The 22682-nt window shown below is 34.2% G+C and overlaps 5 protein-coding genes across 12 annotated transcripts; 2 read left to right on the top strand and 3 right to left on the bottom strand.

The window, feature by feature from the left end:
• The first annotated feature begins 2620 nt into the window (after window positions 1-2620).
• Window positions 2621-2980, top strand: LOC148763892 (putative AP2/ERF and B3 domain-containing protein Os01g0140700). Its single transcript, XM_088803260.1, has one exon. The coding sequence runs from the start codon at window positions 2621-2623 to the stop codon at window positions 2978-2980; it is 360 nt and encodes a 119-aa protein (XP_088659386.1).
• Window positions 2981-3420: 440 nt separating this feature from the next.
• On the top strand, window positions 3421-7467 carry LOC18607149 (DNA-binding bromodomain-containing protein). Of its 4 annotated transcripts, none has more exons than XM_007041171.3 (8): window positions 3421-3537; window positions 3996-4593; window positions 4714-4791; window positions 5192-5435; window positions 5727-5823; window positions 5931-6051; window positions 6129-6533; window positions 7049-7467. In XM_007041171.3, exons 2-8 carry the CDS (start codon window positions 4000-4002, stop codon window positions 7241-7243), a joined length of 1734 nt encoding a protein of 577 aa, XP_007041233.2. In that variant the 5' UTR covers window positions 3421-3537; window positions 3996-3999; the 3' UTR covers window positions 7244-7467. The 4 variants fall into 4 exon arrangements, with proteins under 4 accessions (XP_007041233.2, XP_007041234.2, XP_017971778.1 ...); XM_007041172.3 differs by having other exon boundaries at window positions 3427-3537; window positions 3966-4593; XM_018116289.2 differs by having other exon boundaries at window positions 3495-3537; window positions 4000-4593.
• Window positions 7468-7558: 91 nt separating this feature from the next.
• Window positions 7559-8299, bottom strand: LOC148763891 (uncharacterized). Its single transcript, XM_088803344.1, has one exon. The coding sequence runs from the start codon at window positions 8202-8204 to the stop codon at window positions 7845-7847; it is 360 nt and encodes a 119-aa protein (XP_088659470.1). The 5' UTR covers window positions 8205-8299; the 3' UTR covers window positions 7559-7844.
• Window positions 8300-8999: 700 nt separating this feature from the next.
• Window positions 9000-12951, bottom strand: LOC18607147 (Pseudouridine synthase family protein). 3 transcript variants are annotated; one of them, XM_088803230.1, is made up of 10 exons: window positions 12569-12951; window positions 12333-12389; window positions 11939-12016; window positions 11569-11622; window positions 11368-11450; window positions 10487-10586; window positions 10342-10404; window positions 9996-10175; window positions 9600-9660; window positions 9000-9479 (listed from the first exon to the last, which is right to left on the bottom strand). In XM_088803230.1, exons 1-10 carry the CDS (start codon window positions 12809-12811, stop codon window positions 9373-9375), a joined length of 1026 nt encoding a protein of 341 aa, XP_088659356.1. In that variant the 5' UTR covers window positions 12812-12951; the 3' UTR covers window positions 9000-9372. The 3 variants fall into 3 exon arrangements, with proteins under 3 accessions (XP_088659356.1, XP_007041230.2, XP_007041228.2); XM_007041168.3 differs by having other exon boundaries at window positions 9897-10175; window positions 11368-11447; XM_007041166.3 differs by having other exon boundaries at window positions 9897-10175; window positions 12569-12950.
• A 518-nt stretch (window positions 12952-13469) lies between these two features.
• LOC18607146 (uncharacterized) lies at window positions 13470-20280 on the bottom strand. Of its 3 annotated transcripts, none has more exons than XM_007041160.3 (10): window positions 20146-20280; window positions 19153-19218; window positions 18685-18746; window positions 17903-18056; window positions 17239-17303; window positions 16728-17084; window positions 15599-16096; window positions 14854-15066; window positions 14193-14357; window positions 13470-13894 (listed from the first exon to the last, which is right to left on the bottom strand). In XM_007041160.3, the coding sequence occupies exons 2-10, from the start codon at window positions 19178-19180 to the stop codon at window positions 13715-13717; spliced, it is 1722 nt and encodes a 573-aa protein (XP_007041222.2). In that variant the 5' UTR covers window positions 19181-19218; window positions 20146-20280; the 3' UTR covers window positions 13470-13714. The 3 variants fall into 3 exon arrangements, with proteins under 3 accessions (XP_007041222.2, XP_007041226.2, XP_088659886.1); XM_007041164.3 differs by having other exon boundaries at window positions 17978-18056; XM_088803760.1 differs by having other exon boundaries at window positions 20126-20246.
• Between the last annotated feature and the right edge of the window lie 2402 nt (window positions 20281-22682).

Below are 22682 nucleotides of genomic sequence, written 5' to 3'. Positions count from 1 at the left end.
ATTCATATTTATTATTTAATTATTAATAAATTATATTTATATGATGTGATTAGGTTATAATTAAAATAGTAAATGTAAAACATTTCATAAAAAAATATTAATAAATTTTTAATGCCTACGTGGAAAAAAGTTTAACATGGTATAAACTCAAAGAACGGAAGAAAAAGCTTAAAGTTAACCGACCTGTAACAAACGACGTCGTTGGATACAATTCAGGGTACAACGTTGGAACCTCCGAAGTCAAAAACATAACCCTCGGCCTCTGTTTTAACAGTTGTAATAATTAAAACCTCCTAACGTTAAATTCTTTCTCGGATTTTGACAACAAAGGTACGCCCTTTCCCCCTCTTTTTCTCCAAGCAAATCCTTCTTTTTATTCTTTTTTCTTAAAATAAAATAAATTACTTTTTCTTATTTATTTCAAAAGTTTTTTTTATTAATTTTTTCTTTTTAGATTTTGGTGATTGCTGATCAGGACCGCCATTATTTTCTCGTTCGGTGATTAGACCACGAAGAACCCAAACCTGCTATTTTGAATTATGCTTTCTCTTTATTTGCTTATGCTAATTCTAACGGTTCTTTACCTTTTCTTTCCTTCAAAGATATCTCTTTTAGAAAAACAAGAAAGAAACGAACTTTCTAGGGTTTTTGGGGAATTGGGTTTGTGGGTAATTTAGAAAAAGAAGTAAAATTTGGAGTAGTGGAATGGGAATTGATTGAATTTGTGTTATTTTTATGAATATGATTTGGTTGTAGTGTGTAAGAGAAGACCAATTTTTTGTTCAGACAGATGAAGCGAAAAAGAGGGCATAAGAGAGGGAACAAAGCTAAAGTTAATGCTGCTGCGGCGGTGAATGAAGCAGCTGTGAATGTTGTGAGTGTAAATAGTGAAGAGAATTCTGTTAATGATGAATATGAGTCGGGAATGGAAGTTGATACTCCTTCATCCACCGGAACCGATCAGGCATTGCATGTTGCTAGCATAAATCCTGATGGCACCATTGATAAGGCTATAAGAAAGCCAGTTGGTCGTGTTAAGGTGAAGCTCAAGACATCATCTAAAGCATTGGAATCTGATGTGCCATCACACAGTGATACTGACAAGAGCAGTCCTCAAGTAGGGTTTGAGAGACAAGGTGTGGTTAATGAGAAAATGGAAGATAGTGCTAATTCATCAGCCGAGGTGCAAATGGGTGTTTCTAGTGGTGCGTCAAGGAAAGCCGGAAGCATAGAGACATCCAAAAACCTAAGGACAATATCTCGACTGTTGAAAACATAAATGGTTGCAGAATTGCATTTGCTATGGAGTTGAAATAATTGGATATTTTTGGAAGTAGCATTTCATGCATTTGTCGTTTGGTTGTAAAAGTGTTTAATATAATTAGCACATATAATGTGGAAATTGTAGTGTATGACATCGGAAAACTGTTTATCTTAGAGAGGTGGTTTGGACTTTGGAGGTGTGAGATTATGGTCTATAGTCTGTACACACTCCTATAAGAGTGTGTGATTTAATGGAGGATACCCATGTGGAAATGGGGAATGAGGGCCAGAGAATATTGGTGGAAACCATGAAAGGAGAAACTGCTTGGTTATATTTTTTTGGATCTTCTTAGTATAAGGTCCTAATAGTGCATGAGATTGTAATGTGATCTTAGTAACCAAACTTGCCTTGTTGGAATTGGGAAAAGGCTTCGACTTCATCATCAGTTGTGGAATGGTTTTCTTGAAAACTTACTTATTGTGGGATTTTTAGATTTTATTTTAAGTGAATAAGTGGTTTGCAAATCACAAAACTTGCAAAGATCTTCATGAGCATGTATAATATTGCCTTTCATGAATGCTACAGCCTATTACTCATCTGTAGAGGCTCTCTAGTATCAACTTGTCAATGACATAAGGAAAACATCTTTTTCGTCATTCCATATTGGCCCTTTGAAATCTTTGTACATTTGGTCACTCTAGCTATGCATCGGGGTTATGTTATATAGTTCCAGTTCTGCCAATAAATTGTGTATAAACATTTTCCTGCCCTTTTTCAGGCTGCAGATGCAGAGGATGATGCTTAGTGGACTTCACCAACATTTTGTTGGACTTGGCTTTATGCTGATTATAATTGGACGGTGTTTCTATGTTGAACTTTTGAAAAATGAATCATTGAATGCAGTTAATTAATTCTGATTGAATTGAAATTATGGGAATCGTTTAAGTGATATTGGGTTGGGGACTTTGGCAGAATCAATTTGATTAGAGAAGTTTTTTTATTAACCGTATAATTTTTGTATTCGTCCACCATAAATTGTCTCCCACAGATTCATTTAAACATTTTTTTTTGTTGGCCATAGCCACAAGGGGTGACGTAGAACATACAGTCACAATCAAAGTGCCATAAGTTCAACAATCAGAAACAACAAGGAAGGCTCCTGGAGGATTATTTAAAGAAGAAGTAGTCAGAGACAAGAAGGAAGGCTCCTAGAGGATTACTTAAAGAAGACAAGACAGTGAAGTCAATGGAGTAGTTGAAGTAGCAACTCGATAGCTTCTTTATATATGGGAGGAATTCCTTCTCTTAGGCACAAACCACAGTTTTCTGGTCTTTCTCTAGCCCTTACTTCCATCAATGGCGATATTCTTAAAGAATCTTAAGAAGACGGATTTGGAGAAGCGATTGACGATCCCAAGCAAGTCCCTCCATCATTTCCCTCCTCTAAGTAACAAGCATATGGTGGATTTTGCGGTTAAAGACGAGGAGAGTGGCCATGTCTGGAAGTTTCGAATTTACACTCGTAAGAAGAGCAACAACAATTTCCTGAAGCCGGTTCTTACCAAGGGATGGCGAGAGTTTGTTTGCAGCAAACAGCTGAGGGTTGGTGATAGAGTTGCGTTTTACAGTGCGGAAGAACAAGCTGGCGCTGTTAAGTACCGTGTCAAAGTGCAAAGACCACTTAAAATTTTTGGTGCTTCGGTCTTCCCTTCCTAGGAGTCTCACTGTTTTGTGTAATATAGCAAAGAAGCTTTTCCAATGCCTATGGTTTCAAGGAGTCTCACTGTTTTGTGTAATATAGCAAAGAAGCTTTTCCAATGCCTATGGCTTCAACTTTCAACTGTTGTAAGGATAAAAATGCTTTGATCTAAGTTTAATTAATATTGTATCTATTAATCTTTTTATATTTTCAAATTTCTTTTTTTTGACTTAATGTTCGGATGTATTTATATTTGTTATTTCATTATTAATAATTTATATTTATATGACACAGTTAAAATACAATTAAATTAAGTAAATGCAAAGCATTTACTCAATAAATTTTTAATGCCTACAATTGAAAAAAAGTTTAACATGGTTTAAAACTATAACTATTATGGAAAAACCCGAAGAAAAAAAATAGTGTTAACCGACCTGTACTAAACGACGTCGTTGCATCCAATTCGAAGGACAACGTCCGAACCTCCGAAGTCAAAAACGCAAACCTCGGCCTCTGTTTTAACAGTTATAATTAAAACCCCCCAACGTTTCTTTCTCGGATTTTAACAACAAAGGTACGCCCTTTCCCTCTCTTTTTCTCCGACCAATCTTTCTTTTTATTTATCTTCTTAAAATAAAATAAATTACTTTTTCTTATTTATTTCAAACGATTTTTATTATTAATTATTATTTCTTAAAAAATTTCGGTGATTGCTGATCCGCCCCGCCATTATTTTCTCGGTCGGTGATTAGACCAAGAAGAACCCGAACTGCTATTTTGAATTTTACTTTCTCTTTACTTGCTTATGCTAATTCTAGCGTTTCTTTGCCTTTCCTTTCTTTCGAAGATATCTCTTTGAGAAAAACAAGAAAAGAACGGACTTGCTAGGGTTTTTAGGGAATTGGGTTTATGGGTAATTTTGGAAAAAGAAGTAATATTTGGAGTAGTGGAATGGGATTTGATTGAATTTGTGTTATTTTTATGAATATGATTTGGTTGTAGTGTGTAAGAGAAGACCAATTTTTTGTTCAGACAGATGAAGCGAAAAAGAGGGCATAAGAAAGGGAACAAAGCTAAAGCCAATGCTGCTGCGGCGGTGAATGAAGCAGCTGTGAATGTTGTGAGTGTAAATAGTGAAGAGAATTCTGTTAATGATGAATATGAGTCGGGAATGGAAGTTGATACTCCTTCATCCACCGGAACCGATCAGGCATTGCATGTTGCTAGCATAAATCCTGATGGCTCCATTGATAAGGCTATAGGAAAGCCAGTTGGTCGTGTTAAGGTGAAGCTCAAGACATCATCTAAAGCATTGGAATCTGATGTGCCATCACACAGTGATACTGACAAGAGCAGTCCTCAAGTAGGGCTTGAGAGACCAGGTGTGGTTAATGAGAAAATGGAAGATAGTGCTAATTCATCAGCCGAGGTGAAAATGGGTGTTTCTAGTGGTGCGTCGAGGAAAGCCGGAAGCATAAAGATTAAGCCTTCGAGGGTTTTGGGTAGTTCAAATGTTGATAAGAGTGGTAATACTGTAGCAGGAGAACGCCAAAGTTCTTTCCAGAAAGAAGTAAAGATGCCTTGTCAGGGTTCTCGGTATAATAAGCTGGAACTTGATTCTGCTTTGACGGTATGTTGGAGGTTTAAAATTGATTACCATTGATTACCATTACCATTAATTTTGTCTTTCTCATTGTGCAGTTCCTAGATTAATGTTTTTCTGGCCATTGTGGTTGTTTCCTCTCCTTAGGTCATTAAGAAAGTGATGAAAATGGAAGCAGCTGCTCCTTTCAATGAGCCTGTGAACCCTGAAGCTCTAGGGATACCTGTAAGCATAAATAACTAACTATATTTATAGCCTAGGGATATTAAGTTTCAAACTTTTGCAGCATGTTGTTCTTTTTTTGTTTGTAAGAAGTCATTGCATCAAAAGGTTTTTAGATTGTAGTTAATTTCTTCAGGATTCTGGAATATCAATGCACTTGTGGCATTTTGGCTACTGATACTGTTCTCTAAGGAAGTTGTAGATGATCTTTTAAAAGAAATATCATTGTAGGGAAGAAAATGGTTTTTTATTTATTTGTGTGCAGCTCCTCGTATATTTGGCTTGGTTACTTAAATGAATGATACATTTATGTCTTGCCTTATGCCATATAGCTTTGGCATTCCTACTTTGTAAGGTCTAACAAGACATGTTTTTTTCTTTGTTTTTCCTGTATGGAACAAAGGACTATTTTGATATCATAGACACACCAATGGATTTTGGAACAATATGCAACAATCTTGAAAACGGTGATAAGTACATGAATTCAGAGGATGTGTTTAAGGATGTACAGTATGTTTGGGATAATTGTTGCAAGTACAACAACAAAGGTGATGCTATCTTGGACCTAATGAGGCGGGTTAAGAAGAATTTCATGAAGTATTGGACAGCAGCTGGATTATACAGTGAACAGTCGAGGAGAACAAATGGTGAGGTTTCATGTTGACTCGTGCTACTTATCAGTTGATGCATTTTTTTTTTTTATGCTGAATTTGCTTATGCATTTGTTATTTCTAATTTTTCTGGAAGGTTCTAAAATTTGCAAGTGTCTTTATAACATCTATTGGCCTTTCTGGTCCTTGTGCAAAAACAAAACCTCCCAATATTGGTCCCTTTTTTTTAAAAAAAAAGAAAAAACATTGCTTTTATATGTGGAGGAAATGATTACTTTGGTATCATAGACATGGCTGTATTAGCAGTGTTTATTTCCTTTGTGACAGCTGCCGAAGGTGGTGAAGTTGAGGATGCTGCACTGTCCAGCCAGGGGAAAATGCAGATAAAAGCTGGTCAATCAAAAATGAAAAATAAAAAACACGGGTATGTTGTTACTGACGTGCTATAGTACTGTCTGGACAGTTTCAACCGCATTAAGGTTTTTTTTAATGAATTTTTTTCTTATTTGTTTTTCTCTTTTAATTTTGCAGAAGGCGCCATAAAAGCGATTGTTTATGTGCTATATGTGTTTTGAAGCGACGCAAGAGAGAGCGTGAGGCAAATGAACGAATGGCTAAAGGTCAGATTGGAGTTCAGGAGCTCCAACAAGAGGTATGCTACTGCTAATTTATTTGACTAATGTTTAGGTAACAGAAAAATAACTTCTCTTTGCCATTTCTTGACTGTAGGAGTCTTCACCTGTTGATAGTCCTTATGCTGAGGATTCATCATTAAATATGGATGAATTGATGGACCAAGATGCAGATGCTGAGGTGGAAGGTGAAGGAGAGAAGGTGAAAGTGGAGGTGTCTGAGCAGCAGTACATCCATATGGAGGAGAGGCACGAGGAGGAGGATGACGAGGAAGAAGAGGAAGAGGAGGATGAGGAAGAAAATGAGATAAAGACTATGAACAAAGGTGAAGGCGAAACAAAAGAGCAATCACAGTTTGCAGATAGATTGTCAGAGGAGCATAGTAGAAAATCTCAGCCTGAAGCAGTGGATAAGTCTGATGCAGTAGCCCCAACTCAGAAAGTATCTACTCTAGCACAAAATGAGGAAGAAAGTAGAGCAGTTCAGCAACAGAGACACAAGGTATTTCTGTTCCCCACTCTCCTTTTCCTTTCTCTCTCCTCCCCCCCCCCCCCCCTCCCCCCCTAGTCTCTCTTTCTTTTCCTTTTTGGCATTAATTGGATGAATTGCAACTTAGTTGGCATATCAATGATGTAGGACAGCCAAATTCATTTCTCCCAACCATATTATTGTTCATGCTTGACAGAAGCAAGAAGTTTATTTTACAATGTGTTTAATCCTTGTCCCAATCAAGTAGGAAGAAAGTTAAGAGTACACTGTATTTGGAAATTGGATATTTTTGTGGTAATGATGAAGCGATATTATCAGATTTTAGACACAAGGGATTCTTCCATTATAGAAATCGGAGAACTGTAAATGGATACAGAACTGTTAATTTTCTATTTTCCCTTTTGACACAAAGTTCTCAGCATAGTTATGTTTCAAGGTTTCGATTTTGCATGTTCACATTTTGCATTCTATTATGCTAGGATGCATTTGGGTCATATATTGAGTTGATGATGTTGATGTAATTACAGGAGTCACAAGAAAGACAACAAAGAGCTAAAATGTTGGAGAGCTTCTGCATTGAAAATCCCATTCTCCTCAACTTATGTGGAATTCTATTTCCTAACAATCAGAAGTCTGTTTGGAGTGGCCCTCATTCCTTGGTGAAGAATCAGGTTTCCCGAACTAGTCCAATTCATGCAGCTATTGAGACTTTCATGAAGTAGATTACTTTAAGGATGCCTTCTATGGTATATGTTCTGGTTCCTTTGTCAAGAAGGTTTGACATAACCCTGGAAAATCTGTCTAGGTAAAATAGGTGATTAGCCTGTGCATTGCAAGCAATCTATTTTACAGCTGTAAATTATTAGATGCCAAGCACACGAAATATTGAAAAATTCTTAATTTCACCCTTTTATCATATAAGTGTGATCTTTCATTTTAGATTAAATGTTATAATCATTTATTTTCATCATTTACTTTCTATCTTTAAAACAAGGATCTTAGGGGAGAAGACAAGGTGTTTTGTTACAATAGAAGGATAAAGAAAGTAGGAGTACGATGCTGAATAAAATCACAATACAATGATGAATATAAATCCATAAAATAGTATCTCACATGGTACAACAAATAAAAAGGGGACTCCCATCTATGCTAAGATGATGAAATAATGTGAAGAGAAAAAGAAAAGCACACTGCTCACGAAAGAAGAAATGAACTGAAATAAAAAGAGTGAAAACTCTCCAGCATCTCCATGGTAATCGAAGAAAGCAGAAACGATAGACAGCAGATCAATGCAAGGTCTCAAGGACTATGATCTGCAAAGTCTCAAGGACTGGTAGTCGAAGGTGGTGGAGAGAGGAATGGAATAGGGGGAATTATGGCTGATATTGAGGGGATTGAAGGCATGCTCGGAAGCGGTGGCAGTGTAAAGCTGGGGACACTAGGCAAGTTGGGAATGCTAGGAAGTGAAGGCAGCGTTGGCTGGGTGGTTGGCAGAGTCGGTATTGTAGGCTGTGGCAGTGTTGGAACAGATGGCAACGGTGGCAGCGCCCCTGTTCTTGGCGAAGTCGGCATAGGGGGCAAAGGTGGCAACTGCTGAAGCCGACGAGCTGCTAGGCCAACATTGACTCTGGAAAACGTAAGCGCCACGAAGAAGGCTAAGATGAAGCAATTGAAAGAACCCATTTCTGCAGTAATTCCAATGTATGAAACAAAGATTGGAATCTTTACTCAAAGCAAAGGAGTTCCTTCTTGTTTTATGTGTTGAGTGAGGAAAACCAAGGGTGGTGGTGAGTTTATATACCAAGATCAATGGTGGGTTTGGCTTATCAGGTAGGTAAGTTTGCGTTCAAGTCTCCGTGAATGGTTGGGAAATTTTGACCGTCTCGTTAGTTCACCTCCTTATCTATCTTCACTCTGTAATTGTCAAATATAGTTGTGGTTGGCTGGAAAATTGACTATAAGTCAGCAAACCAAGAGTGCCAAAATCTTTTAGTTCCTAAATTACTGTTAGTTTGTCTGACACCTGAGTTCTGAATTATAGGATCCCCACTGGCCCCAATATAAAATAAAACCATTGCTGGTTTGCCACCACATCAATCAAAATGATAACGGCTGCCACAGCAGACCTGCAAGTTTGAATAATCCCCATTTATATGATTGCTTTTATCCTAACTATCGAGAATAACCTGCAATAACCACGTAGACAAGACAAAAACAACCAACCCGAAAATGTTTTGGGCTCAAGCAATGTTTGTCCATTTGCAAAACAACAATAAGCTGATACAAACTGGTTTTATTGTTGAATCTGGGTTTGGGTTTTTCTTTTGGGGGGAGGGGAGGATGTTTACAACCCTATGCAGCTTGCATGTGTTACTGGAATAGATAAGGCTTGAGGAACAAAAAAATGTAAAAACATAGGGAATTAGGGGTAATATGAAAGTCTCATATTTAAATTCTTCTGTCATTCATCTGCTATAATAAGACAAAGGAGTTTCTAATTATTTGTATTGATAAATAAGGAAACCATACAAGTGAACTGAGTTTCCCAGAAAGTTGAATCTACTAATTAAAATCGCTACTTTTGGATTCAGCTTCTTAATGACCTCAATGCAGATTGTTAAAAAGTATCCAAAGTCTACACAAGGTTCCTATTTCTTCAATCCCAAGATATTCTGTTCGCTGAAGAAGAGGTTTAGCAAGACGCAGTTGACAGCTCTCCAGAAGATGTTAAACGCAAGAACAGAACCTGTCTATCTTGACAATTTTCGAAGTAATGCTAGGCAATGTTAAGTAGCATGGTTATTCTGCCCTATCAGATTCCAGAGCAGAAGCCCGTATAGGAAACAGCAACTTAAGCATCTCGTGGCAGATCATATTTCACGCATCCAAGGTACAAGCCATATGCAGGGGCCATAGGACTTGCAGCAGTCACTGTTTTTGCATTCAAAATTCTTTCCACTGAAATTTTTCATTTTGATGCATGACCACCCACCAGAAAAAAAAATATAATGTTAAAAACTAGACTACCATATGCAAATTCTCTAGATGCACATAAACGCAAAAGACAAGAAACCAAACCATCAGAAGTTGTCAATTCTCCTGTGCCAACGCATTTGAGAACACCAACAAGTAGTCTGACCTGCATTAAATTCAGCAGAAGATTGAATATATATACTTGAACTGGTATGTCCAACAAAGATTACCAGTAAGATAAAGAAGACATAAAATAAAGATAAATGTTCATCAATCATTGTCCCCCTAAGATTGGGTTGAGAATAGTTGTGTAAAGTATAAAGTACAATTGAGCAAAGTAACGAATTTTACAACTAATAAAGGGGTCACGAAAGTTGTATATAAAAAGGCAATAACATAAACCTGGTGGTAAAGAAAAGAGCGTGCACGTGCTGTTACCACATAGCAGTGATGTCTTCTCCTTATGCCAAATCCTAGATCAGTTATACCATTTGAGCCTACCTCATCATCACTATTGGAGAATGAATCAATGGGCAGGTCAATCTCAGGCTCCCTGGAGCATGCATGAGAATCTTCCGTGCTTGAATTATTCTGTTTCTTCTCTGAGATTGATGGAAAATAAGGAGTTGGAGGTGCCTCAGAAACATGGAGTTCATCTAAAGTTCTGATTGGTGATTTTGCCTACACATACAGCATTTTTGAATAGTCAATCAAATTTGAAAGATGGAAAATTTAGATGATCAGGAGTTAGCATATTATGTATGTCATGAAGGCATATACATGCATGTATGTGTATGTGCACATGTAGAGCCATGTAGTACATAATGAGCATGAGTAAAGTAACCACCTGGCAACCTGCTGCCCTGAAGGAACTAAAATCATGATGACCAACAAGAACTTTGCATGCTTCCTGCAAGTATATAAATTAATACTCTCTTTGTGGAAGAAACCAATAATTAAATCAAATAAGGGAAACACAATAAATAAACCACCTGCATTGCATATAGATCTAGTTTCTCCGGCACATGCCATGCCCGCTCTTTTTCAAAGGTAGACAAAGGTTCTGAGCCAGATAGCAAGCGATAGAAGTACCTGGGAAATTTTTCCGACAAATTCAAACATCTATCTTACATGGTTCAATTCATGAAATACAAAGAAACAAAAATCACTGTCTTGCACTTTTAGAGCATCATAAAGAATCATCAATGTGCTTCTAATCATAGTAAGTGGTAAATAGGGCCTTGGTAAAACCTAAAAATATAACATCTGTTTAAATTACTCATTGTTACACTTGTGTTAGGTGGGAAAAAAAATCATAAAGAACATATTGTGTTTAAGTATAAAAAAATCCAAAAAAACAAAAATGCATGCTGTTCATTTGGAAACAAGCTGAAAAAGACAATTTGAAAGATGGGGCAAGCCAAGACAGATTGGAGAGCTCAAATAGCTCTCAAAGTAATGAGTCTCACATGTAGGACCCTTTTTTCTTTTTTCCTTTTTTTTTTTCATATCATGATGTACATTCATAAACCCTATAGTGCCAAGGTCTATTTCAATACACATGCAAAGCAAGGCACTGATTTTGCATTTTAATTTAAAATATAAGCACAAAGCAACAAACTCATCGACTAGGACAGGGCTCTAGCAACAGAATGCACAACTTTTCATCTATTTTCTTCAAATCTTTAAAACAAGAATAGATAGTAATATGTCCTGTTAACCATGATTTTATTTGACAGGGGAAAAGTTGGACTTCAAAGGTTCCACAAGAAAGTGCTAACTTCCAACAGACAATTCTATCACCCATAAACATATGTCAGCTGAGCCACATGGTTACAGTCTCCACAGAGAAACTAAGGTCACAAATACCTACGTGCGCTCCTGAGCTTTATATCTGGCATGAAAATCATTTGGAACACATCGAACGTCAATCACCGTAATATCACCTTCACTCTTCTAAAGTTAACCAAATTAAACCACATGTTAGTAGATACACAACAGCAACATGATCAAGGTAATGGAGACAGACACGACATCTTAATACATAAACTAGAAAGATCATCAGAAAACACACCTGTAAGAAATGGTTCACAGCTCTTCTAACAACAGATGGTTCATGAGGTGGTAACTGCATTTTAGCACAAGAAAAAGTAATTATGTGGTTGCCATATATCCTAAAGTTCAGTTATTTGCAAAATACTCCAATAAGTGCATATATATAGTGAGGAATCCATATGATGAAAACAGCAAACATGCCTGAAAATGTCAGGATTAAACATCAAGAAAGCTCATATATGTGTGCAAAAGTTCCTCCTTAAGTCTCCATCACTTTTAGTCAAAAAAGAAAAGCAAATAACAAGATAAAAACCTCCACCCTTTTCCAGTACTAAATCAAAATGAAATTCAGAATAAAAAGGAGATTAAACTCATGTGTAAATAATCACCACTTCACCAGGCTTCCTTTTGCTTATGCGTTCCACGTCGACATGGCAAACATTTGATAAGGCATGTACGCCAGCATCCTACAATAGGAGAAAAATACTAAACATCCATGCAATGTTCTGAATAAAATAAAACATCGCAATCGAATTTTTTTTCAAATCCAAGAAAATTAAAGTTGATTGATTTAGAAATTATCACCCCAAGTAAACTTCTTGGTAATATCCTGACAGTTTGACTTCATAAAGACTCAATTCGGAAAAACACCCCCCTTAACATTATTGTCTCTGTGCACCTTAATTCATGAAAGTAGCCCTCAAATTACATGTATAATTAGCAATGGAAAAGTAGATTAAAAAATATAACAACAAAGTGTTAAGCATAAGGATGAAGACTTACAGTCCTACTAGAGCAGAAAATTGAAACTGGCTGTCCAATAAATTTAAGAAAAGCCTCCTACAAAACCAACATCACCACACTCCATCATTAACTCAACCTGAACCTAATAACCTTGCAATAAAATGAATGAAACAAGGGCATATTAAATTACATTGCAAAATTCAAAAATTTCAAAACTTTTTCTTTTCATCTTCATTTCCTTTGCAATCAAAAGAAAACGGAGACCAAGATACTACCTCTAATACACCAACAACTGTGCGGAAATTGGGCTGCTGCTGCGAGCCAGAGAAGCGAGTCCCAATGTACTCAATAGCTACTAAATAGCGTTGGATTCTAGGGTTCTTGCTCATGCTTGATTCTTGTTGTTGTTTATCTTCTTCTTCTTTTTCTTGGTCGCTGTGATCTTGGGTTTTCGGTATTTTCGAAGGTCTGGATGATTCAGGTGTTGTGCTCAGAGAGTGCTTGGGATTTTCAGACATTTCATATACCTTTTTCTCTCAGTTTCTCAGGCTCCAAACAAACCTTCCAAACGTTAAAGTTGTGGGTTTTAAAAGGGTTTTAAGTGACTTGTAAGTATTTCGAAAGGACCCATTTCTTTTCTCTCTCTTTTTGGTAGGAATGGAAATTAGTACTTCGTACAAATCAAAAATAGTATAAAACTATATTTTTCATAAAAATATGAAAATCAAAATGGTATTAATCACTTGAATATATTACAAATAGTGTTGTATTAAATAAAATTTAATTTTTTTTATTAAATATAATAAACATATCGTATAAACACATTTACATTTAATTAATCATGTCTATTTTAACTCGTTTAAATAACCATGTCAATCTTAACACATTCATGTTTAATTAATCATATCAATCTTCACACTTTTAATTAATCATGTTTGAATAAATGACCAAACTTTGGGTCAAGGAGTTCTCTGGCTTTTTTTCCCTTATTAAAGCAAATTACAGAAAAAGGAGTACTCGAACAAATATGATTTGCTGATAAAGATAGAACCTTTGGGTGAAGATCTCAAGTTCCAAGCTTAAGAATTAAGATAGAATTCTCAATTCAGGAGGCGGGAAATATTTAAGCACAACCCAAATCAATATTAGTCCTAAATATTCGAGATTGAATCGATCTTTAAATCAGATACCAATCATCATATTGATCCGATATGTTATTATTCTGTAAGGAACTGGATTCGACAAGCAAAGAACTTAACTATTTCAGAAATGAACCATAATCTTCCAACAAATGCTAATTCAAATTCACTGCTTGCTAACTAAGAAACCCGAAAAAGAATTTTAAAGTAAAAAGATAAAGGAAGAAGACTGCAACAGAAAATAACCCTCCTAGCTGATCTTAACTACTATTAGTTGAATAGCTATGGTGTCGGGAAGGAAGGAAATGAACTTTCTATTGGGTTCTTTACAGCACTGTTCTTTAGAGTGCAGCCATTGAGGGACAGATTTTTGGTGAGATTGATGAGGGATGTTGCATCACTGGTTTTCTTGGTCCTCCTCAAGTCTTCTTCCACTTTCCTCTCTCCTGCTTTAGTTTGCTTCTGGATCAAGAAATGAACCCCAATATTAAACTATAAAGTAAGAAACTACAAAGCCAATGCTTGGTGTGTGTGTGTGTGTGTGTGTGTGTTGGGCGTGGATATTTCTGCAAGTTCGGCACCTTGTATGACTATGAACATGATACCATTAATTATAAAGTAATACTTCCAAATCACAAAAGCCATTAAGGAGATAAGCTACGGTGACAGCAATCAGAACAAACTCCTCCACAAATTGATTGCGATACCAATGATGTGTGTGTGTGTGTGTGTGTGAGAGAGAGAGAGAGAGAGAGCTCACGGTAAAATCATCTTCCTTGTTTCGTAGAGTAACGGGCTTGTAATTCTTTTTTGCATTAAGAGTCTTTTCTCGATTTTCATAAAATCCAAAGTCATCTAACAATGATGATTTTGCTGAGTATCTTTTAAAAATGTTCAGCATTTCTAACCCTTGCTTGAGACCAATCTGCAAATTCCAATAAGAATAACATTAGTCTCATTGACAATCATGACGATAATAAAATAACATACTGCATAAATTGGCTTTTGCAATATTGCTAATAGTCACTCAAATCTCAATTTTCAGATGCAATTTAAAAGAAGAACAAAACTTGTTCTTCAGACAAAAAGAACAAAACAACTTGATTTAACTCTACAGCACTTTAAACTCATTCCAAAGAATATCACTCCTTTCGGCTGATCATGTACAAGGAGAAAGAGAAGGACAAAAAAAAGGAAGATGGGAGGGGAAGGAAGAGAAGAGAAGGTTTCTTCATATCTTTGATGTAACCATTAGCTTGTACCTTGTGTTGCTTAGATTTTAATTTGTCCCTTGCTTTCTTCCCAATAAAATAGCACATAACATATCAAAGAAAGAAACTAAATCCACAATGCTGAATGACTTTCAACATCAGCAACCATACATGTAAAATGTTGTCAAGCAAGAGAAATAGCCAAAATACCTCTTGAGTGTCTCTGCTATAAGTTACAGATCTGTTCTCATTGTTTTCTAGGATGATGTGGGACAACTCCTTGTTAGGGATATCTTTTATAACATGCCACTTAACAGGGAAGAAACCATTCCACTTGTCCAGTTGCCAGAAGTCCATATCTTTATTAAAGTCCACCTTCCCAATCATCTCAGCTAAGCCAACAAACTGTCCACTTCCATTCACCTGAAATTACAATGTCATGAAACAACATAAGAAATCATAATATGCATGTAGACAGCATCTCAGGGAATAAAGAGCAAGTAACTGGCTAGAAATTAAAAATAAACAACACTAAGTAATCTGCTAAAGTGTCTAATATAAATAAACATAAAAGAACAATAATACCATGCAGATGGCAGCAGCCACTCATAAAAATATACAGAAATAACGGATACACTCAGCATGAATATTTTCTTTTCTGTTATTCAAATATGTCAGTTAGAACCTACATATAAAAGGATTTAAATATGTATTTATGCAAATTAAAAAAACAAGCAGCTTAGTAATTGAACACAAGTTCGAGACAGTAATTTTCAGATCTGCACGGCCCTGCCATAGAGGTTAGTTGAAACTACTAATTATAATAATGTAAATTAACTAATTAAACCAGGATGAGAAGAATCTGCAAAAATTGTTTTGGAAGGTAAGAACTTTGATGGATTGGGGGAAATGGTAACAAGATGTGGAAACTCTTGCGAAAGCTATTTCAGCTCACCGAGAACAAGAGGAAGATCGGAAATTTTGTGCCAGTCTCACTTTCTCTAGCTTCTGCTTCATGGAATGCTGCATCTAGCTTCCTATTACCATTTGGAGTACTCGACCACACATCATACTTCATGGATTTGTGAACATCATCCTCACTGTAAGACTTAATGACAAAGAACTTTGCATTGTCATACTCAGTTTGGAAATCTAGTGGGTTGTATTTATCTTTACATAAAGTGAGCCCCAAGTCTTCCCTCTTGACAGAAGAGTCCAAAACCCTATTCCAGGCCCTTGGACCACGAGTTACTTCAGCTGAGTTTTGAAAGTCAAAATCTCTGTTGGATTTCTTGTATCTATCATTTTGATTCCATCCTCTCCCATTTAGTCTGTAGTTCATAGGACCATTATGTTGGAAAAGACCTTCCTTTTGGTTGTTAAATGATGGAGATTTTCCAGCTGGGTGGTATCCATAAGATCCTGCCGATAGATCAGAACCCAAATGAGGCCCCTGCAACATGAATTCAGATAATCAAAACATTGGAAATCCCAAGGGGCTAAAAAAAAAGAAAGCAATTATTTGAAAACCCTAAACTACAGCCTTTTAATTATCTTCAAAATAAATTCAAACAAATGAATTGCACCATAAAAGCAGAAATTTATGACTGATAGAAGTCCCACAATAAGAATAGGAGATCTAGAATATAATGAGACGTATCAGAGATGAGAAAATAAAGCAATTACTGAAGAAGAGGGAAGACACTACAAGCTTCCCTTCTGGTTTGCAGAGCAACACCAGATTCATTGACAACGGGTAGCATAACAAAGGCTATGTCATTGAGAAGGTCTGACCAGGTATTAATTAATCACAGTTTGGGCCATAAATTTCACCAAGTATTCTAATCAAATACCAAAAAGAACTATTCAAAAAATGTTTCCTCTATAACATTAAGATTTATCTTTGTAAATATACTAATCCAAACCGCCAATTACCAACTTTATGCAACAGCAGCACAGTTCTTTTCTAGCTGCATTCTTTGAAACCATGAACCCAGCTAAAACTAGGAATAAAATCAAGCAACAGCTTTGCTGAAAAAGAGATTATAATCTCTGCATTGAATGCCACCTCAAGACTTAAGTACCTTGTTTAGGGCTTTGATAGGCTGTGTATGAGTAGATTTTGGTAATTTTGTACCAACGAGGCCATTTGATTTCAAAGAGTTGAAACCATTCGACTTTGCAAAAGCAGAACCCGAACCATAGTTTACATTTCCAAAACCGTCAACATTTCCATTTAAAACCTCTCCAGCATATGTTGAATCCCATATGTAACAAGGCATGGCTTCTGATCCATAGGAAACAGGAGGCTGAAAATATCCTGATGAAAAATATGGTTGTTGGCCAACGCATTGTCCATCAACACCCATTAGAGTCCCAGTTGCGTATGGGTTATAGCCAGGCATATAATAGACCAGTGAACCATTCTCTGATTGCATACCCTGGAGCAACAACCCAATAAAAACCAGAACAGTTACCATACTGAACTTGTAATACCACATCATTGGTAAAGTGTAGATACAATCAAAATAGCATCCTATGAAGGAATGATAGAGTAACCAAATGTGCATTGAAGGAACTAGCTGAAAAACATACCGTATGTGAACCATTGGCAAGAAAATAACTGTTATCATCAGATTGAACGAGTGACCCATTATATCCTGCAAAAAACCTTCCAATTAATATTCTTTTACAAAATTAAATAGAACTGCTTAATTGTTTTATCTTAAACCAAGGTAGATCAAACTGCAGAAGACAAAAAAAGAATGACACATCACACAATAAATTTAGATCCATATGTGTTGCTCTAAACATAATAGGGCTAAAGCCTAAAAATTTTGTTTCCCTCGAAACTTTTATGCTTTACTTGGAATTAATTTTGTAGAGCAAGTTTGGATTTTGTTTTTCATACAAATTCTGAGAGTGAATTTACACATAATGTACACATTTTTAATGATTCCAAAAATCTTTGACTTGAGAAACACTTTTCACACAAATCCACTTTTGTATGATTTAATCATGATTTAAAAACCTACATTACCAATATATTTCATAATGATTTATAAACACTTTTGCATACAAATGCACTATTCACTTGAAAGCAGACCTTATGCCCACAAACAAAGTAGCTTCTATTATTATGAAATGGATCGCAGTAAATAAAACCCAATTCCATTTGCAATCAAACCCATGGCAATGCTAGACTCTAACACTGTATGAATGCTATGTGTCAGTATAAAGAACTGTTATATAATCTAACCTGGGTAGTAATAATTGTAAAAGCTAGTAGGTTGATTGACACCAGGTTCTCCAACCAAGTCTTGATGACTCTCACCTTTCACACCAGAAGAAGGATATGTTGAAGAAGACATTGTTGAAGTCAAATCAGATGGCATTCCAACTTTTCCAGAAGGCTGGAAAACATTAAAACGTGCTCAAAGTAAATAAGAAAACAAAAAGAACTTTTCATAGTTTCTTCATCCCTCAATACCCCCACTACACACTGTTGTAGGTTACAATGAAACAACTTTTAATAGAAAACTAAAACGCATTTCAAACAAGAAACATGAAACTTTCTGTAATACTAATCATAAGGATTTTCATAGTTGCTTCATCCCTCAATACCCACACTACACACTGTTGTAGGTTACAATGAAAAAACTTTTCATGGATAACTAAAACACATTTCAAACAAGAAACATCAAACTTTCTGTAATACTATTCATGAGGATTTTTTTTTCTTTCACTTATAAATTTAATATATACAATACAAATTTCCAGTACATACAAGTTTACCAAGTAGGTTTATTTCTGCCCATTTTATAAATCAAATGGAAAAGAGCAAAATGTTGCATAAATGTTCCCAACACATAGTTTTCACAATTTTAAAATAAAATAATGACAACCTACTGAGCATGTTGATGCACAGAAATTAAATGCCAAGGTTGCTAACCCAGTCACAGTAATTGCCAAAGCAAAAACGGAGTTCAATTGCAAAACAAATTCAAAATAAATAAAAAATTCAAACAATTTATGACATACCACATCCTGCTCAGCCAATTTGGCAACAACTTCTGACTTCAAAACCGCACTCACAGGTTCAGCTAAATTATATGGTTAAGTAAAAACATCAGACAATTCAGAAAAACAGGTTATACAATCACAATCAATGCAGGTCAAAGCATGAGTTTTTGGCAAGAAGAAAACTTTCAACGCATAAAACAGCTGCTTCTCGTAATCAAATTGGTATCATGAGACCGATTCAGATCAGTCTACCAATTCCATCCGTCCCAACTGAGATGCGAAACAAATTTCTTAATCCCCACTGATTCTTACTCTCTGCTCTCAAACGTAAACATCATGTAAATGGGGAAATCCGCAATCTCTGAGCTAAATAAAACCAGACTTATGGTCAACAACAGTCAACCAATAAAAATCACATACCATCACAAATTCAAAACCATACACCCAAATGTCATAACAATTAATCAGCAGTGAAACAAAGGATACGATTGTCCATCATCTTTTCACCGGCCATTATCGAAATATCAAACAATCTTCAGAAACCCAATTGACCTAAGAACAAAATGTAGGAGAATAGAGAAAGACCAAAAGGGTTATTATAAAAGCTAAAGTCGCAGTCTTTTTACAGAAGTGCAACTCTGGTTCCAAAACAATACATATTTCCAATAAAGGAAAGGAAAACAATTAATAACTATATTGATAAGTCATAGTCACAGCCTTAGTGCTTAAGGTATCTCTCAAAATTATTTATTATAAAAAAAATATCTAAAAATCAAATATATCAATATTTACCAAATTAAAAAAATATAAAAAATAAGAAGCGGATTAAAATGTGCCCAATTAATCGTTAAAACATAAAATGGGTGTGAAAGAAAGAGATTCGATCCTTTTCTCATGAATGGACAGCAAAAAGATTCTCTTTTTCTGTTGAAGATATCTTTTTTTATTTAAAAATATTCAAAATAATATATAAAATCAAAATTTTTAGACCAGAAAAATAAATAAATATATATGGTACAGTCAATTTACGATTCTTGTGTCTTTTTTTATTTAAAAATTTTCAAAATAATATATAAAATCAAAATTTTTAGGCCAGAAAAATAAATAAATAAATATATATAGTACAGTCAATTTACGATTCTTGTGAGAGGAAAAGAAAAATCAAAGCTGAGATATTTTGAAGGAAAAATCGGAATTTCCAATAATCTTACCACTGAAAACAAAATATCAACGATTATTTTCAATTTTACCCCGGGAAAGCTTGGTTGTGAACTAAAAAATAAAAACTAAAAATTGCCAAGAAAAAGGGCTTTTGATTTCAAGAAAACCGTACGTAAATTCGAGATTAATTTAAAGTTCAAAATTTTGAAAATCTTGCGTAAGTTTTCAAGGGAAAAGGGAAGAGAAACAAAGGTAAGAATTTCGAGAAGTTAGAAAGAAGCATAAATCGGAAGCAAACCAGAGTGGATCGATACCCACCGGGAAAAGACCGGACCCGATCTGACGGATCGGGCACCCGCTAGGGTTCCCGCTTTCGATTATAGAGAAACAGCGGGGTTTTTGTTTTTCTGCAGAGAGTGAAGTAGAAAAGGCAGTGAGAGAGAACAAATGTTGACAGCGAAGCGCTTTTAAAAGTGAGGAAAAGATTCGGTTATTTTTTCTTTCGGTCAAAATGAATTGGAAAATATGGAAAGGTAATTAGGTTTTATGTTTAATAAATATATTTAAAATTTTAATAATAACTAATAGTGTTGAATTTATTTTTTTATATTTATATAATTTAATTAAAATGTACTATCAAATCTAATAAGTTTATATACAACGTTAATTTAAGTGAATTTGCATATTAATCATGTTAATTCTATTAAAACATCAACAAATCATGTCACACTTGTTTAAAATTTTCTAAAATATAATTAATTAATCGTGTTATCAAATATTTGTATAATTCGTGATTTGTTTATAATCCATTTATTTAATGTTTACTATTGGATAGACACGTGTAAAATCAATTTATTAATTCATATAAATAGTAATAGTTTATTGATGTTGAATTTTAATATATTTAATATATATTATGATATTTGTAAATTTTTATTATAAATTATGTTTTAATTTAATTATTTTAATTATATTTTAATTGTGTTAACATATTAATTGTGGGTTAATCGTATCAACCTTATTAATAGGATAAGCATGTTTTAAATTATATAATCACGTCATGTCATAATAAAATTTAATCAAATATATTTAATAAACGTGTTAACTATATAATATTATTTAATCGGATACATTTAATAAACGTGTTAACTATATTATATCGTGGTACACATTTATCTTATATATATTTAAAATTTTAATATAATTAATTAATCATATCATACTTATATTTACTTATATAACAGCTAATATATTTAATTTACACAATATAATTAAAATATAAATTACCAAATTTATAAATAATGAGTGTCAAAATAAGACGGAGGTTACAAGAAAGTCACAAGTCAAGTGTTGGGAATTGAAAAATTAATATTTTTTTATTTTCGTGTGGGGAATGCACCGTGGGCTATTCAATCTCTCCCATTCTTTTTCATATTATAAAATATAATTTGAATAAATTTTTTTAATGATTTTATTCCACTCAAAATACACCAAGAAATATATCATTTTTTATTTATTCCCCATCTTCTTTTTTGTTTTTATGCAAATGCATATAGGTATTGCATGTTTAAGTGGATATTATCTAATTTTTTTAGTCTAACACTAAATTAATTACTTTTTACTGAATTATATTATATGTGTCATACATAAATAAAAAAACCCTCCAAATTTAATTAAATCTATTGTTTAAACCTTATTCTTTTATTACAATCAATTAAAATACCTATTTAAGCCTTACATGGAGGGATTTTAGATTCTAATTTAGATTAATTATTTATATAAAATAATTTTATTTTATTTATTAAAATCCAACAATCTATTTTAATCACATCTCCCCAAAAAAAGAGTATTCCGTGCAAAATGAATTCGCATGTCGACATTTTTTCATTGACTCATTCGTCGCATGACCATTTATATTTCTACGTTTGACTGTTCTTAACAACATTAAAATGATATTTTTTTATATAAGAATTTAAATAGATAGAAATATATTCAAGGGTTTAAATGATTACAATAAAAAGATATGATCTTCAATGATAAATTTAATTAAATTTTGGATGTAACGTTAAATTAATTCCTTACTTTCTCCTTTAATATCACATCATATTAAAATCGTCGACTCAATAATGAAAAACTCAGATAAAAAAATATTTTAAAAAATGAATAATTATGATATATGGCACGTGACTAGTGTGATACTTAGACAAGCTTTAAATACATAGTATTTCATAAGCATTTTTTTTTTTATCTTTTCTAATTTTCACTCAAATTTAATAAATAAATAAATAAGCAATTAAACTTTCTTTTTACGTTTGTTTTTTTGTCTAATTCAGTATTGACTCCCTTTCTCCTTTTTTTTAAGTAATTGTTTTATTTTAAAATACCCAATTATTCTTTTACATATATTCAAATTTATTTTTTATGATTTTTTAAAAATTTTTCATATTAAAAAGTATTGAACAGATATGTTATAAAAAAAAATCAAACTTTAATATAATATATTTCAAAGTCAAAATTTTTGTTTTAATTTTGATGAAAATTAAAAAGGAACAAATCGGAGGGAGTAATAATTTCTTTATAGACTTCTCTAAAATTCCATTATAATCCTCGACCTTAAAATTTTAAACTCAAGATTAAATATATTAATTAAATGTTAATATCACTTGCCGAATCTTTAGCCTAATCGAGTGGTCTTGACCGTGAATCTCACGCCGTGACACTAGCATATATATGCAATAGGAGCTTTCAAAACACTGGCCCATGGGCCCATTGTCAAGGGAAAAACAGTTCAGTAGTTCAATCCGGCCCAAGGTCATGTTTGATAAGATGGCCCATAGAAAAACATTTCTCTGGCC

The sequence above is a fragment of the Theobroma cacao genome, chromosome 2, assembly GCF_053813885.1.
Source record: "Theobroma cacao isolate CCN51 chromosome 2, ASM5381388v1, whole genome shotgun sequence".
NCBI classification, from domain to species: domain Eukaryota; kingdom Viridiplantae; phylum Streptophyta; class Magnoliopsida; order Malvales; family Malvaceae; genus Theobroma; species Theobroma cacao.
Note: the sequence above shows the minus strand (reverse complement) of the source record. Positions and strands in the feature narration are given on the sequence as shown.

What these genes read in the sequence shown, in the direction of transcription:
- LOC148763892 (XM_088803260.1), top strand. Translation starts at nt 2,621, where the DNA reads ATGGCGATATTCTTAAAGAATCTTAAGAAGACGGATTTGGAGAAGCGA.
- LOC18607149 (XM_007041171.3), top strand. Translation starts at nt 4,000, where the DNA reads ATGAAGCGAAAAAGAGGGCATAAGAAAGGGAACAAAGCTAAAGCCAAT. An exon ending in ATGAAAAATAAAAAACACGG is followed by an intron (nt 5,824 to 5,930) that starts GTATGTTGTTAC and finishes TTAATTTTGCAG; the next exon opens with AAGGCGCCATAAAAGCGATT. An exon ending in TTCAGCAACAGAGACACAAG is followed by an intron (nt 6,534 to 7,048) that starts GTATTTCTGTTC and finishes ATGTAATTACAG; the next exon opens with GAGTCACAAGAAAGACAACA.
- LOC148763891 (XM_088803344.1), bottom strand. Translation starts at nt 8,204, where the DNA reads ATGGGTTCTTTCAATTGCTTCATCTTAGCCTTCTTCGTGGCGCTTACG.
- LOC18607147 (XM_007041166.3), bottom strand. Translation starts at nt 12,811, where the DNA reads ATGTCTGAAAATCCCAAGCACTCTCTGAGCACAACACCTGAATCATCC. An exon ending in TAGATCTATATGCAATGCAG is followed by an intron (nt 10,405 to 10,486) that starts GTGGTTTATTTA and finishes ATATACTTGCAG; the next exon opens with GAAGCATGCAAAGTTCTTGT. An exon ending in AGAATTGACAACTTCTGATG is followed by an intron (nt 9,480 to 9,599) that starts GTTTGGTTTCTT and finishes GAAAAATTTCAG; the next exon opens with TGGAAAGAATTTTGAATGCA.
- LOC18607146 (XM_007041160.3), bottom strand. Translation starts at nt 19,180, where the DNA reads ATGGCCGGTGAAAAGATGATGGACAATC. An exon ending in TGAAAAGATGATGGACAATC is followed by an intron (nt 18,747 to 19,152) that starts GTATCCTTTGTT and finishes CATATAATTTAG; the next exon opens with CTGAACCTGTGAGTGCGGTT. An exon ending in CTATCAAAGCCCTAAACAAG is followed by an intron (nt 16,097 to 16,727) that starts GTACTTAAGTCT and finishes TTCATGTTGCAG; the next exon opens with GGGCCTCATTTGGGTTCTGA.